The sequence below is a fragment of the Pipra filicauda genome, unplaced genomic scaffold, assembly GCF_003945595.2.
Source record: "Pipra filicauda isolate LSUMZ 115617 unplaced genomic scaffold, ASM394559v2 scaffold4_size7858003_pilon, whole genome shotgun sequence".
NCBI lineage: Eukaryota > Metazoa > Chordata > Aves > Passeriformes > Pipridae > Pipra > Pipra filicauda.
In genome coordinates, this window is record NW_024104643.1 from 4,749,621 (window position 1) to 4,763,136 (window position 13,516).

General features: G+C 37.3%; 1 protein-coding gene across 6 annotated transcripts in view; it reads left to right on the forward strand.

The window, feature by feature from the left end:
- Positions 1-13,516, forward strand: part of CTNNA3 (catenin alpha 3) — a 396,734-nt gene that overhangs the window by 356,872 nt on the left and 26,346 nt on the right. For all 6 annotated transcript variants that reach the window (XM_039386770.1, XM_039386769.1, XM_039386771.1 and 3 more), the window contains one exon: positions 5,771-5,922. In XM_039386770.1, the coding sequence (XP_039242704.1) occupies positions 5,771-5,922 (152 nt within the window). The remainder of the gene's footprint in view (positions 1-5,770; positions 5,923-13,516) is intronic.

The following is a 13,516-nucleotide window of genomic DNA, read 5'->3' on the forward strand; positions in this document are numbered from 1 at the left end:
GAAATAGTGTTACCTCAAAATATCCCTTTATATGCTTTGTCAAACGTTCTTACTGCTTCAAAGTTCATAGGAATTAGTAATAAACATAAAATTAACAGAAAAAATAATATAATAATACTCAGTGGCCTGATTGGTTTAAGTTTTTTGCTAATTCACACCATTCTCTAGCTTAATATAGCATAATGCTTACACAGTACAACCAAACAACTTTCACAGAGAAAGGGGTTTGGGGTGGTTTTAATTTTAGTTTTTGTTAAACTCTCAGGATTTCTCTTCCCCATCTAAATTACTGAAAAGCTGTTCTCTGTTCAGATAGTCTCTCTTACATATAATGAAGTCACTCCCCCCAGGAAGACCTCAATTTCCTCTTAATGTTTTTTTAATGGCATTTTCCGTGTCCTGTTCAGTACATTTGAAAAATCCCAATCTGGTAGTGTTTGGTCAGCAGCCTGTAGGAACTGCCTCATGTGTTAGTGGTCTCCTCATTCTTGCTGGCTGAGCTTTGGGGTTTTTGTTTTTTTAGGTACAGACTTAGGTTATTTGCTAGTCTTAGCTTATATGTATCTATTGTATCATATGTAGCCGTATGACATTCTATTTTGTGCAGATGCCTCTAAATGAAGACCAGTGACTTTAGTTACACTAAAGAAGGTCATGTTGTTCTGAACTGTGAACTGAGTTCAGGAGTAGTGGATGTTTCCACAGCTCATAAATAGCAGGGAACTGATGAGATGAGACAGGCCCACATGGTCCACACTGTCTGCTAAGAAATGAGAGAAACGTTCTGAAGTTCTTCCCAAGTCTGTCCTAGGGGGAAATGTCATTTTCATCTGAGATTTCGTGGTCAGTCTGTCCTTGAGCATGGCAGCAAAGTGCATTAGGTAGAAGACTTCAGAAAAGGAGGATTATGTAAATTATTTAAATTATCTTTCTTCTCTTTTGAATGCTGTGACCTGCCTCTGATAAATACCTCATACAGGGGACCCTCAAATCCAAACCCAAAAAAGATCCCATTAAGTCACCACTGGCATCTTGACCCCTGATGTTTAATTGCAGGCACTGCCTTAATTCCCAGGTACAGTGTTACAGGTATTTGCCAGGCTGTGCAGGGACTGTGGGGAGAGTCCAGAGGGGAAAAGTCCCCCATTGGGAAAGTCTAGAGATTCCAAAGTCACAAGCAATCACCTGTACATTACAGAGTAACAGCAGCTTTGTGTACATCTGAACTGTCTTGGGGCAAATGAAAATAACTCTATGTTTTCCAGGTAGGAAGCTGAATCGCTGTCATGGGTGTGTTTAAATGAGAAATAAATTAGGACCTTCTCTAACTTAAATGCAGCAATTTACTGGATTGCCATTCATTAATAATACACACTGCCAATAATTAGATCTCACTCATTATCAGTCTTTTCTCATATTCAGGGCAGTTAACTCTTAAAAACCTTACCCCTATTAGCTGGGAAGATCCAATACCACAAAAGTGCTCTTGTATATCCGGCATAGCTTACATAGAAATACAAATGCAAACATATCCATATAAATGAATATTCTGTACATTCATATATAGCTTGATAATTCTCTAAATGCTTTTTTTTATAGATATGTACATGCTCAGCTGTGTGCTTGTTGGTTATGCCACCAATCTGACAGCCTTGCAAGTTGCCAAATGCCCATACACATTTGCAGTATGCATATGTCTGAGTTAGAGAAGCAGATACTAATTATATCTTGCTTTTACTATGAAACTTCTTTTTTTTGTGTGTGTGCATCAGGCCTCTACCTTGGCTACTTTGTGTTGTATTACACTTTCATTATGCAAAAACTTCCACAAGGATAATTTATAGATCTTTATGTTCTAAATAGTCAAGGTGGGGAGTGGGCACAATGAGCGATCCTGAGATCCTTCCTGTGCTGGTTTAAAGGTAAACCGGCAGGGGAAATGAACCCAACTCAACAGAGAGATTATAAGTCAGAATAACAATTTAATAAAATAATACAATAAGTACGATTATACAGACAAACAACTGGTTTTAACCCACGAAACCCAAATGTCCCCAGGGGTGACACAGTACCAAATAGCCGTATTTTCAGTAACTGAGTATAAGAATGATGAAAAATATGCAATCCGTGTTTCATTTTTTATGAAGGTGATTCTTGTTTTTTTCCCTTTGTCAAACAGATAAAACAGGTTTTTTGTTGTTGGTTTTTTTTCACCTTTTGCCCCCTGTAAAAACCATAAATATTTTGAATTAAAATAAAGTCACTATTTTCTCATCAGTTCTAGGAGGTCTGTTAAGGTGTGTTCTTTTTGTTAAAACATTCTTTAGGTGATTGTTGCGCACACATGGACTGTTTAGTTGTGGAGACTGTTGCTTTTTCAGTATCAAGCTGTCTTGGTGGCTGCTGAAGTGATATTAATCACTTAACCTAATTAAAAGGTGCAAGCACAGTGGCTTCTGCTCTCACCTGTTGTCAGTGGCCTTCTGCAAAGCTGGGAATCTGCTTTCCTGATCAGTTTTGTATTAAAAATAACAGGCACAGAGTTGCTAATTGGAATAAAGCGATTAGTGAAGTTTAATTCTCTGTATTGCCTGATGTGATAGTGACATCCAGATGTAGCCTGCGAGTTAAAGGCTGACTGCTATTAAACAAGGGACAGGATTCATTAGTTGGTTTTGACTGGAGATGACAAAATCGAGCAAAAAATATTAGAGAACTAAGAAGACATGGCCTACAAGGAAAGGTGGATAGTATTATTTAAGAAAAGAGAGGAATTAGGGAATACATGATGAATTTTAAAATAAACAAACTTCATTTCAAGAAGAGCTCAGAGTGTGTTTTTGGTAGCGTGAAATCTGTAGATTAGTTTGGGGACTTTGAACATTATGATTATGAACAGTATTGGTGTTTTCCAAGATGTCCTCCTTTCTACATCTCACCCCTCAGGAGAGGCAAAATTACAGATGTTCATATTGAAATTTGCCCTTCATTTGTTGTTGAGGGAGAAACAAAATAGAACAAAAATAAAACATTCAAATAAAACAATAATAACAACAACAACAAAAAAAAAAGGCAAAAAATCCCCACAAAAATTTACAAACAAATTATGTTTTCTTCAAAATATTTTAATATTAAAATCACAAAAATATAATAATACTTCTTAATTGTCTAGCAGTTGATATTTTTCATTTTATGTACAACTTGTGTAATTATTCTTTGCTTTTGAAAGACTGAAAAAATAAATCTCTTCCACCTGTTATCACTCATATCCACTTCTACACTATATTTAGTCTGCGTAGAAAAACAAAGCAGAGTACAGCAAATGCACATTATTAATGTATTCTAGTCCACTTAATGCAGTATTTCAGAGGGATGCCTGAACAATTTGAGGTTTATGAAATAAGGGGTTTTTTTATGCCTGTGATCCATGGATAATAACTCACATATGTGTTTTTACTTCCTTTTTTTTCTTTTTTTTCTTTTTCTTTTCCCCGAGTCATTTTGTTGGGAACTCAAAACTTAGATAAATCACAGTCAAGGAGTTCTGGATTTGGGAGAATTATCAGGGAAAATGACCAAGAAATAAGAGCTGGTGGATAACCTTATAATAGCCCAAGCATATTTTTATGCTTCATTAGCAGATTGGTGTGTATATATTTTAAAATTACAGCTTAATCTTGTTTTAATTGTCTGTCTAAAAGTGATTTGATGAAAAGCAACCATCTCAAATCAAGGGAAGGCACTGAGATGATATTTCTGCAACCAAGTGCAGCCTGTGTTTTAGTGCTGACTCTGCCAGTAGCATATGAGCTATAGGGTACATATTTGCATTTAATTCTTTTTCGTAAGTAATGTATTTATTCAGACAAACAAATACACTGTGATAATGAGTTTGGCCTCAGGAGGAACTGTAAAAAGGCCATTAATAAGCATATGGAATATGGATCGAGTGCAGGATGCAACCTGAATAGCTAACTGACTATACCAGTGGAAATCCTGAATTCCTGGGAACTTCTCATGTTCTCCTTTGTGTATTTTTACAACAGATATGAAGATACAAATAGCTTTTTGTAGATGTATGAGGTGACTGTTTAGTTCGAAACCTCCACACTTGCAATTATTTTGATAGTCTGTTGGTCAGGATCTTTGCTTAACAGAAAAAAAAGTCCTGAAACGGTGTGTTTGCTTCCGTGATTTTTTTCCCCCCAAAAGCACTAAATAAATAGGCACTTGCTCTCCTTCATTATTCCTTCATTTGGTTGCTAATGAAAAATGTACCATGTCTTTTTTCGGTACCATTTAAGAAATCTTCTTTCCATTGACCTTTTCGGAAGGCAAGATAATTCAAGTGATAATCTGAAGAGGGAAGCATTGATTTTTAAAGACCCTGTTTTTCAAATCAAATGGCAGCTACTTGTCTCACACTTGTGGGGACCTATTCTGCAGAAGGAAGTGAACCTTCCCACTACCACTGAATTAACTGAAGTTTGTTATTTCTGAGAACTGGCACATCACGTATCTGTTCTCCACTCCAGAGATAAACAGCCGAGACCAAAGACAGTGAAGTTACTGTAATTTAAGAATTAATTTAAATGTTTCCAAGGGTTATGTGGGTTTCTCCATTAGAATTAGGGATTGAAGAATTAGAATTAGGGATTGGGGCATCTTTCCTGATACTTCAAGTATATGTTGCCAGGTTTTCTAATTTAGAAATCCATTTGTCTTCAGCTGAAGCTTTGTCTGCATGCAAATTTATTATGTACTTAAAAATTTGCCTGAAACGTTGCACACTTATGGTATTAATGGTGTTGCTTTCATGTGGTATGAATTTGTGAATTACACAGTGTGTAATTGTGGAGTAAGGGATGGAACACATATTATACTTGTATTTGAAACCAACACATTGCCTGAAAATAGCTTTAGCACCACAAGGTACCTCTGTTATTCATATTGAATGTTACAGACATTCAGTTTGATCCTTTTACTTTCGATTTCTTCTCTGTCTTCAGACTTCAATTGACAGGAAATAAGTTGCTGCAAATGAGTTTGATCTGTGCTTGTTTGAGGTCCTTCTGTGTGTGATGGATTTTCTATCTGCATTCTTTTTGCACTCTCTGTTGGGTTTCCTTTGCTTCAAATTGATGGGAAGGACCAAGGCAGATACAGTTGTATGGGGTCACTATGCAGAGTAAGGCCATAGAGGATCAGAAGGAAATTCCCAGGACATTCTGGGTAAAGCACAGGTTAATATCCAACTGGCTCAAAATAAACTGTTTGTGTGATTCAATCAAACAAGGTAAACTGCCTTGGTAAATTCAGGTTACAATCATGGGACTTCTTAATTTGAAGAATAATCATCAATCTTTTGGTGGTTATGTCTCCATTAAGACTGAAAGCAGATTCTGAACCGGTAGAAGTTCCAAATTAAAGCCAAGTTATTCATCCTGATTCTTTGGGTAAAATTACTATTGAAATTACCAACAAATTTTTACAACTGCTTCCCCAGCTCCCATTTTAAAACTTCTTTCTTCTTTGTAGTAGTGTATAATCATCCAGAGCTTATGTGCTCACCATGGGCACTTTTATCACTGTGATAAAAATTTACAAATGGGTTCCCACTTTAAAGTAATCGTGCTATTACTATAATGTTTTTTAAAAATAAGGTTTTAATCAATGTGATGTGATTTACCAGACAGAAAAAAATTTTATGTTCTATCTTTTTTGTGCTCACTGAACTTTGATTTTGTTGTTTTGTTTTTTTTTTTAACAGTGATTCCAGAGTTTATTAGTCAAGTAAATATTGCATTAGAGAGCTTAAGTAAGAACACAGTCCATCTGTTTGATGATAACCGGTTTGTGGACATTTCTAAGAAGGTGTATGATGCGATTCACAACATCAGGTGCTCAGTCATGATGATTCGGGTGAGTTTTTAATTTGTTCTTTTAGTATCCATTTCTGAGACAGTTCAGGACATCAGGGCATTTTGAGGAGAATTTAGAACTGTGTATGTGATCAGTGCCCCTAAGCTCATATCCAGGTTGAACTGATCTGGGAAATTTGGATTACCCTGAAACACACATGATTGTAACTCTAGAAGTGTAGAATTGCATGAGTACAAAACCAGAATGTTGCATAAAAATGTCTTTTGTTCTTTAAAAGTAGTTAGTTATGTTTGGTTGATAAAAATCTTCATTCTCTTCATTAATTATCAACTTGCAGCTACAAACCCAAATCTGCAGTTCTCCAGCTTTAACCTGTGGAATGTAGGAACTTGAGAGTATATTCAGGTGATTCTGATAATCCTTTCTTGGAGTTTTTTCAGCTTCCCATCACATGACTTCACAGCCTGATTTCTGTCAATCTTACACAATTACAATCACTTACTCTGGTGTTTTTCCTGCAGTTTGAGAAACTGCTTCAGAACCGCTTATTTTTAAAATCCGAAACAGAATTTTGTCAGAATTTGCAGAATTTGCAGAATTTTGTCAGAATTGCAGAATTTCTCCCAAACATCTTCAGTTCATAAATTCCACTTGAAGTGATAAAAAACCTGAGCTGTAATATATGGAGGTTCGGCAATTTTGTTTTTAAATGAAATTAAGCGTTAATAAAAATATATATAGACTTTTTTCAGAGGAGGTTTGTCTTCTGCCTTGACTTTTCAGTTGAGAACAAAGTTATTACTCATTTCTTTTCCTTTAAATCCGAAAACATTCCAGGCTGGCATGACCAGCAGGTCATGGGAGGTGGGCCTGCCCCTCTGCTCCGCTTTGGTGAGACCCCACGTGCAGTGCTGCATCCAGCTCTGGGGTCCTCAGCACAGGAGAGACATGGACCTGTTGGACGAGTCCAGAGGAGGGCCACAAAAAAGATCCGAGGGATGGAGCACCTCTCCTGTGAGAAAAGGCTGAGGGAGAGTTGGGGTTCTGATGTGAAAAATATTAGTCTTAACATGTGTAAGTTGAAATGTTTCACTAGGAATTTCGATGTGCAAAATGATTAATATGTGTCATCTTTATTGCAGTTGTCAATTAGGAAATTGTTTATATACTAAGGAAAGATCCTGAAACATCCAGCATCTTGCCCATACTAGTAAAACTTTGTGAGCTGGATTTACATGGCAAAACAAACCAAAGTGAGGCTTATCCTCTGATTAGTTCCTGTTTCGGTGAACATAGGCTAAGAGGATGTCTGATTTTTTTTCTAGATAGTTAAACTTCATTTAATGCCTGCATTGCTCATCCCACCTTCCCTTAGTGAATCAGGGACTCCTGCTTTTTTTTTATGATTGCAGAGTTGCTTCTGTCTGTTCCTCAGTGAGATCTGAATCTTCTGTATGTTCAGTCTTCTTGGGTTTGACCTCCAGCTGATTGTGGTTGACTATTCCTTTATGGATTTTTTAATTTTTGGGAAATTGGGAAATACACTGAGGAGCATAACAAAGCTTCAGTCAGCTTCTATGAAGACGCAGGCACAACTCTGCAGGAAACTGTATTTTCTTAGTCCTTTGTGGTGTGTGTGTGTGAACAGTAACTCGGAAAAGGATATTGTATCCCCTGTACTTCTTTCTGAAGCATGAGGGTTAAATAGTGAGCTCTGAAGAAACTGTAGATAGTCACAGTGCCCAGTGCACATACACTGTGTGAATGCAGGGTGCATCCCTAAAATCACGAGTTCATTGCACACCAAAAGGGACACTATTAATATGAAGATTTCTGTCAGTACCATCTTGTGCTTCTGCTCTGCAAGTCCTGACAAAAGGTCAGGAGGTTAAAAAAAAAGAAAAATCATTAAAAGGGACATGTGCAGCTTTGTCCTTAATGAATACCATTATTCAGGCACAGTCATGAGAGGATTTTTTCGAGGTTTGGTGAAATGTTAGCCGGTTCCTCCACCACCCCTTAGAAGCACTGACTGCCAGTGCAGAGAAAGCGTGGAGGAAACCCTGGCATTCGTTTTCTGAGTGAGGATGTATTTGCATTCCTAATTAGATACATTCCAGACAATGCCAGTTTCCTTTCAGTGCTTGTAAGAAGCTTTAGTAGGTCTGATGGTTATTCAGACATACGCTGTTGGCACAGCAGCCAAGGTGAGGAAATAGAAGTGTTCTGTGGCCAACTTACGGGGGCTTGCAGGTGGTGCCAGAGAACAACGGGTCGCTGATTACAGGGGATTACAAAGCTGAATCAGGATAAGAAATTGTTGATCAAAATATAATTGAGAAATGTAAATGAACCAAGACCACTCATTCATGGGGTGGGGGGCAATTTTTCAACATCAAAGTAAAAGCAGACACTCTCTAGATCAGTTGCTCAGGAAGCATTTCAAGCATGTAATTACACAGAGAGAATGTTTTTAAAAATAGCATTCCTAACTGTAAAATGCTGCCCAATACTGGTGTTAATGCAGATTATCAGCTATGCATTGCTATGTTCAAGCTTAACCATAGGTACATAAAACATTCATTTTGGTCCTGCAGGTATAATGTGAGTAACACTTGAGAGCAGCTAAATAGTGGAGGGTGTGTTGTACTGCTGAGCTGTAATAGGAATGCCTCTGGAACTGCACAATGCTTCCCTTAAGATGTTTTCATTGTTTCACTAGCAAGGATTACTTAATTCAAGGGTAGCTGTTGATTTGAAACCACTGGATAGGTGATCCAGGGCATATCCACATTCCTCAGTCATTTTTTGACTCATTAGACATCTGATTTTTGTTAGACTATAGAGACTTTGTCAGCTTGATTTTGCACAGGAACATTTGGACTCTGGATAGCATTTTAGTCAGGATATTGATGTTATGGACATAGGTTAAGATAATTAGTACTATTAAAGACAAGAATTCTGCCATGTGAAATATCTAGCAAAGTCAAGGGAAACAGGTTGACAGTTTTTGAGGCAATACATACTGAATGCTGCATAATTAAAGATTAATCCTAGAATGTCTTAAAGAAAAAAAAGAGCTTCTGTATGAAGTTGTTTTTAGTTGAAGAATATGAGACAGCTGGACTGTAGTAACAGCTAGTAATATCCCATTAGGATATTAAACACAGTGGAAAGTAGTGACTTCAAATGAATAACAGCTACTCATAGCTGAAGCAGTAATAAAGTCATCCTAACAGAAATATACCAAGAACAGTGGAAAAGAATTCACCGAGTTAAAAGTTTCACCAAATTCTTTGTTTTTATTGGAGGATAAAGAAGTGAACAACTGTAAGTTTTTCAGACATAAAGAAGAGGGCAAAAGGTTTGTATACTCTCTGCAAAATGCTTTTACTACACTTATGTTCATGGAAGCAGTGAATGAGGAACACATGTTCCATATTTTTAGGAGAGATGGAAAATGTATGTTGAGACTGCAGTTCTTATCTGATACAGTGCATCATTTTGATGCATTTTTTAAAAATCTTACCTACTGAATGTGTATTCCATCTGCTGTTTCTTTCAGAATTCTGCCCTGGGGACTGTAGGTTCCCTCGAGAGTTTATGGTGTCAGATTTTCTGAGTTTGTTTTGCACAACCGTTCTCTTCACCGTTTGTGCATGATCTCCACCCCCCTGAAAACTGAGGCAAAGCATTCATTTTGCTTTTCTGTCTTACCTAGATACTTTCATTTCAACTAGATCTTCACTGCATCCGCAACCCATTGCCTGTATTTCTATTTCTTTAGCTAATAGTCTTCTACTGTAGTTTTTCATTTCCTTTGAAAACTCAAGCTCAGTTTAGCTACACATTCAGGTGTCTACAGTGTAATGCTTTTCAAAATGTTTTGGCTTCCTGAGAACACTCTTGGAGGGGGTTCCCTTTTTCTTCTTTTTTTTGGTTGCAAATTCTTTGTGGTTTTTCATTCTACTTTAAAGAAATGTAAGAGTTCATCCTTAGTAGAGGTTTTGAGCTCTTTGATACATTTGATTTCTCTCAGTAAGAGACATCACAGCAGACTACATTCTCTTATACCCAGCAGAATCAGAGGAATTTTCAGAACATGGACCTCTTGGAAAGGAAGACAGCAAGTGGTGAAAGCCCTTCAGCCAGTGTCTAGTTTAAATTCTACCTTGGTTTTTATTAATGCCAGAATTATCCTACACATGCAGAGTTTTCTGCCTGTTTTCACTTCTGTAGTACAAATGAGTTAGATCCTGTCAGATGCAGGCAATAGCAGCCACGAATCGGATCTCTGTTTAAAAGTTAGAGAAAACAAAGTAAAGCAGGGAACCATTTGAGGGAAAAAAGACATTTACTGCATCTTTTAATTGTTTGTTTTTCCAAGAAAGCCCTGAGACCTCATGGGAGAGAAAGACAAGGAACAGTTCAAACAGCCTTGGTAAACTTCATTGTGGTTGGTCTGAAATTTGTGAGTGATGCTAACCCATTACAAATATATATTGGAAAGTTTGATAAATGCCCTTTTCTTCATTTTTTTTTTCCTATCCTACACCAATTGCACAAGGGGCAGAACTTCTGCAGCAATAGTTTTCCACTTGGACCTGCACCTCTCAGCACTTTCTGGTCATTTCTGACCTAAGTAGGTCAGAGCTGACCTTTCCTTCCTCAGCTACTTGTCAGCTTAAGTCCTGTCATCCAGAGATTGATACATCTAGAAACAATGTGACTGAAAAAAAAATATAGTATGTGATGTCTTTAAAAAATAGTGTAGAAGAAATACTTGTTCTCTGTTAGGGATAGTTGGGTACCTGTTCCTTTTTCAGATTTTTATCCTGAGTCACATAAAAGGTATTAGTGGGGAATGTTACATTTGTGCTGCAGAACCCAAATTAGAGGTGAGTTAAGACTGTTTAGTGCCAAGATCAAATATGCATACTTGCAAGTAAAAGCTTCTGACAGCTACTTGTCCCTGCCATATTACTTGGCTTTTTAACATCTCAAGTCAGGATCACCAACCTTGACGTACCATTATTGGGAAAACTTAACTCAAAGTAGTATCCCACATAGGTTACATTTCATATCTTGATTCATGTACATACATATTTTCCAAAAAAAAAGTCTGTTTTCTTTATCCTACCTGGGAAGTCATCTCATACTGTACAATTACTTACTTGTTTAAATTTACGTCTGCATTAGCATCATAAACTCAGTCATTGTTATTATTACTCTACCTTGCAGAAGTCTTATCAAAGTTCCTTTCACTGCAACAGTTTTGGGGGACAATCAGCATACATTTCAATTTAACATGCTGACATTTTTTAAAATGCTAATCTCCATTTAGTACTGGGGGAGTTCGTGTTCCCAAATGAATAAAGCCAATCCCTCTTTTCTGGCTAACAACTATACATATAAGTTTGCTTGTATTTCATGGTAATGTACCATGTAACAAACTCTCAAAGTTTCATTAGTTTAATCCCTTTAATATCTTCAACAAATCAAATGACTGTTCTGGTTCTCTGTGGTAGTGTTGCTGACTTTGTTGCTTTACAGAGCAAAAAGCTGCTCAGCAGTGATTCTGTAAAGAAAACCCATCTCTTGTTTCCCTTGGAAATTGCATCTTTTTTTCTTTAAAATGTGGGCAGGATGTTACTCTAAGAAATATCTTTAGTTTAGGGTTGCCACAGTTGCCATCACAAGCATCTTTTCTTAAGAGCTGAGGTGTTTCCACAAAAAGAACCTTTGTTAGTAGAAATACAAATAATTTATTGATTTTTAAAACAAATGGTGTGTTCACATCTTAGGTAGAAGGGAGGGAGACAGAAGAGGAGAAATCAAATGCTCACCCTTCCGCTCACAGGCATGGGAATGAAAGCCAGAGTGTAGACAGAGTATTATTTCCATAGTTAGGAAATGGTGGAACGTTTGGTTTGGTTTTGGTTTTGTTAAGAAAAAATAAGAGAAGCAGCCTGTGTTTGTGCTTCTGTGTTCCTGCTCTTTCAGACTAGCAGGTTTTAACTTTTCGGTTCGTTGTACGTCCTTCTGGCTGCTGCCCCTGTTCCCACACTCCAGGCAGTTGCTCAGGTTTTACAGGGAAATTTCGAATTTTAGATTCTGGGTTCTTTTTACATGTAAAACTAAGATTGTAAGTGCCCCCTTTATCCTCATATGTGCAATTCCAAAATGGTCCTTTTACGTCCACGTACTACATTATTTCTACACATAGAAATCATCCATTAGTATAGGAATGTCAAAAGGAGTTGCCCCCTTCTGAGCAGGCATATGCAGAGCTCTCATGTTGTTTTATGTCTATGCTGGAGGAGCAGACTTTCTCTAATTGCATGTCTAATAAGCTTATGAGAAAACACTTGATGTTGTCAGGCCAGGTCTTGCATGCAGGTCTGATGGGGAAGATGTTTTTTTCCCCTCCAAAGCAGCATTTCACGTGCACCATCCAGGTGACTCTAGATATGACTAAATGGAAATGGGTATTTTGAATCAGTGCCAGGAACTCACCACTCGGGTAGTACCATGTTCAAACCCATCATTACTGTATGTTAACATGTATTAGTTTTTTTCTCCCTGTTACTAGAAATTCATTTAATACTATTCGGTTGGGGTTTATTTTTATCCAAATATTGTGGTTAATGGAGCCTTCTTTCTAAGACAGAAATACTGCAGTATCCTTTGAACCCCACCTTACTTTTCACTGTCACACATTTGACTCATCTCACGCTCTTGTCAGTGAGGGGAAAGAAAAGTGTGCACAGAGGATCACGGAAGGAAAGGACCTCAGGAGATCATCTGGTCCAACCTCCTGTTGAAAGCAATGTTACCCAGGGCCCTGTCGAGCCAAGTCTGACTTTACTGTTTGTTTTTTAATTTTGTATTGTAATGTTAAGACAGTAATGGAGAATTGATGGGTCAAACAAAGTGATAGTGTATGTTAAATCTTACTTATAAAAGCAAGGTGCTTGCTACATTGCATGCAACTACTATCTCTAATACTTTTACCACTGTTTGCTGTGTTTATGCTTCCTTGCTTACATTCCGTACGTGAATGTATGACCCATCTTTTTCCAGTACAAAATGGAATTTTCTTAAATCTGTTTGAGGTTTCCATTTTGTAAAGTGTCAGCTAATGGAAAAGATGTTGTGTTGTGTTGGTTTTAAAAAAAAGAAAGAAAGGAAAAAAGAAAAGCTTTATGGATACATCACAGATAAAAATAGTAAATGATTTCAGAAATGCTCATACAGAGACCAGTGGTGGAAGTGTCAGCTGCAGACTGTATCCATTGCAAGGCATGTGTGCAATTATCCATCCTGGCAAATCTGTGTTGTCTTCTGCCCAAACTACACAGCCTTAGGCATCATGCAAGGCTGTGAATTAAGAACTTCTCAGCAGCAAATTGCTACATGGCTTACCATTGGAATCTCCTAGTGCTGGGATTACTGGTTCGGACAGAGAAGTCAATATGCTTTGTGCAGAAATGGATGGCATGAATGGTTTTGACTTAATACTACTTTAAATATCAATTCTTTCCCGTCTAGGGATTAAATTACATTGCAACTGTCACACATGATTATGCTTTTAATTGTTCACAAAATTATCCCTCTCTTTCAAGAAAACAGA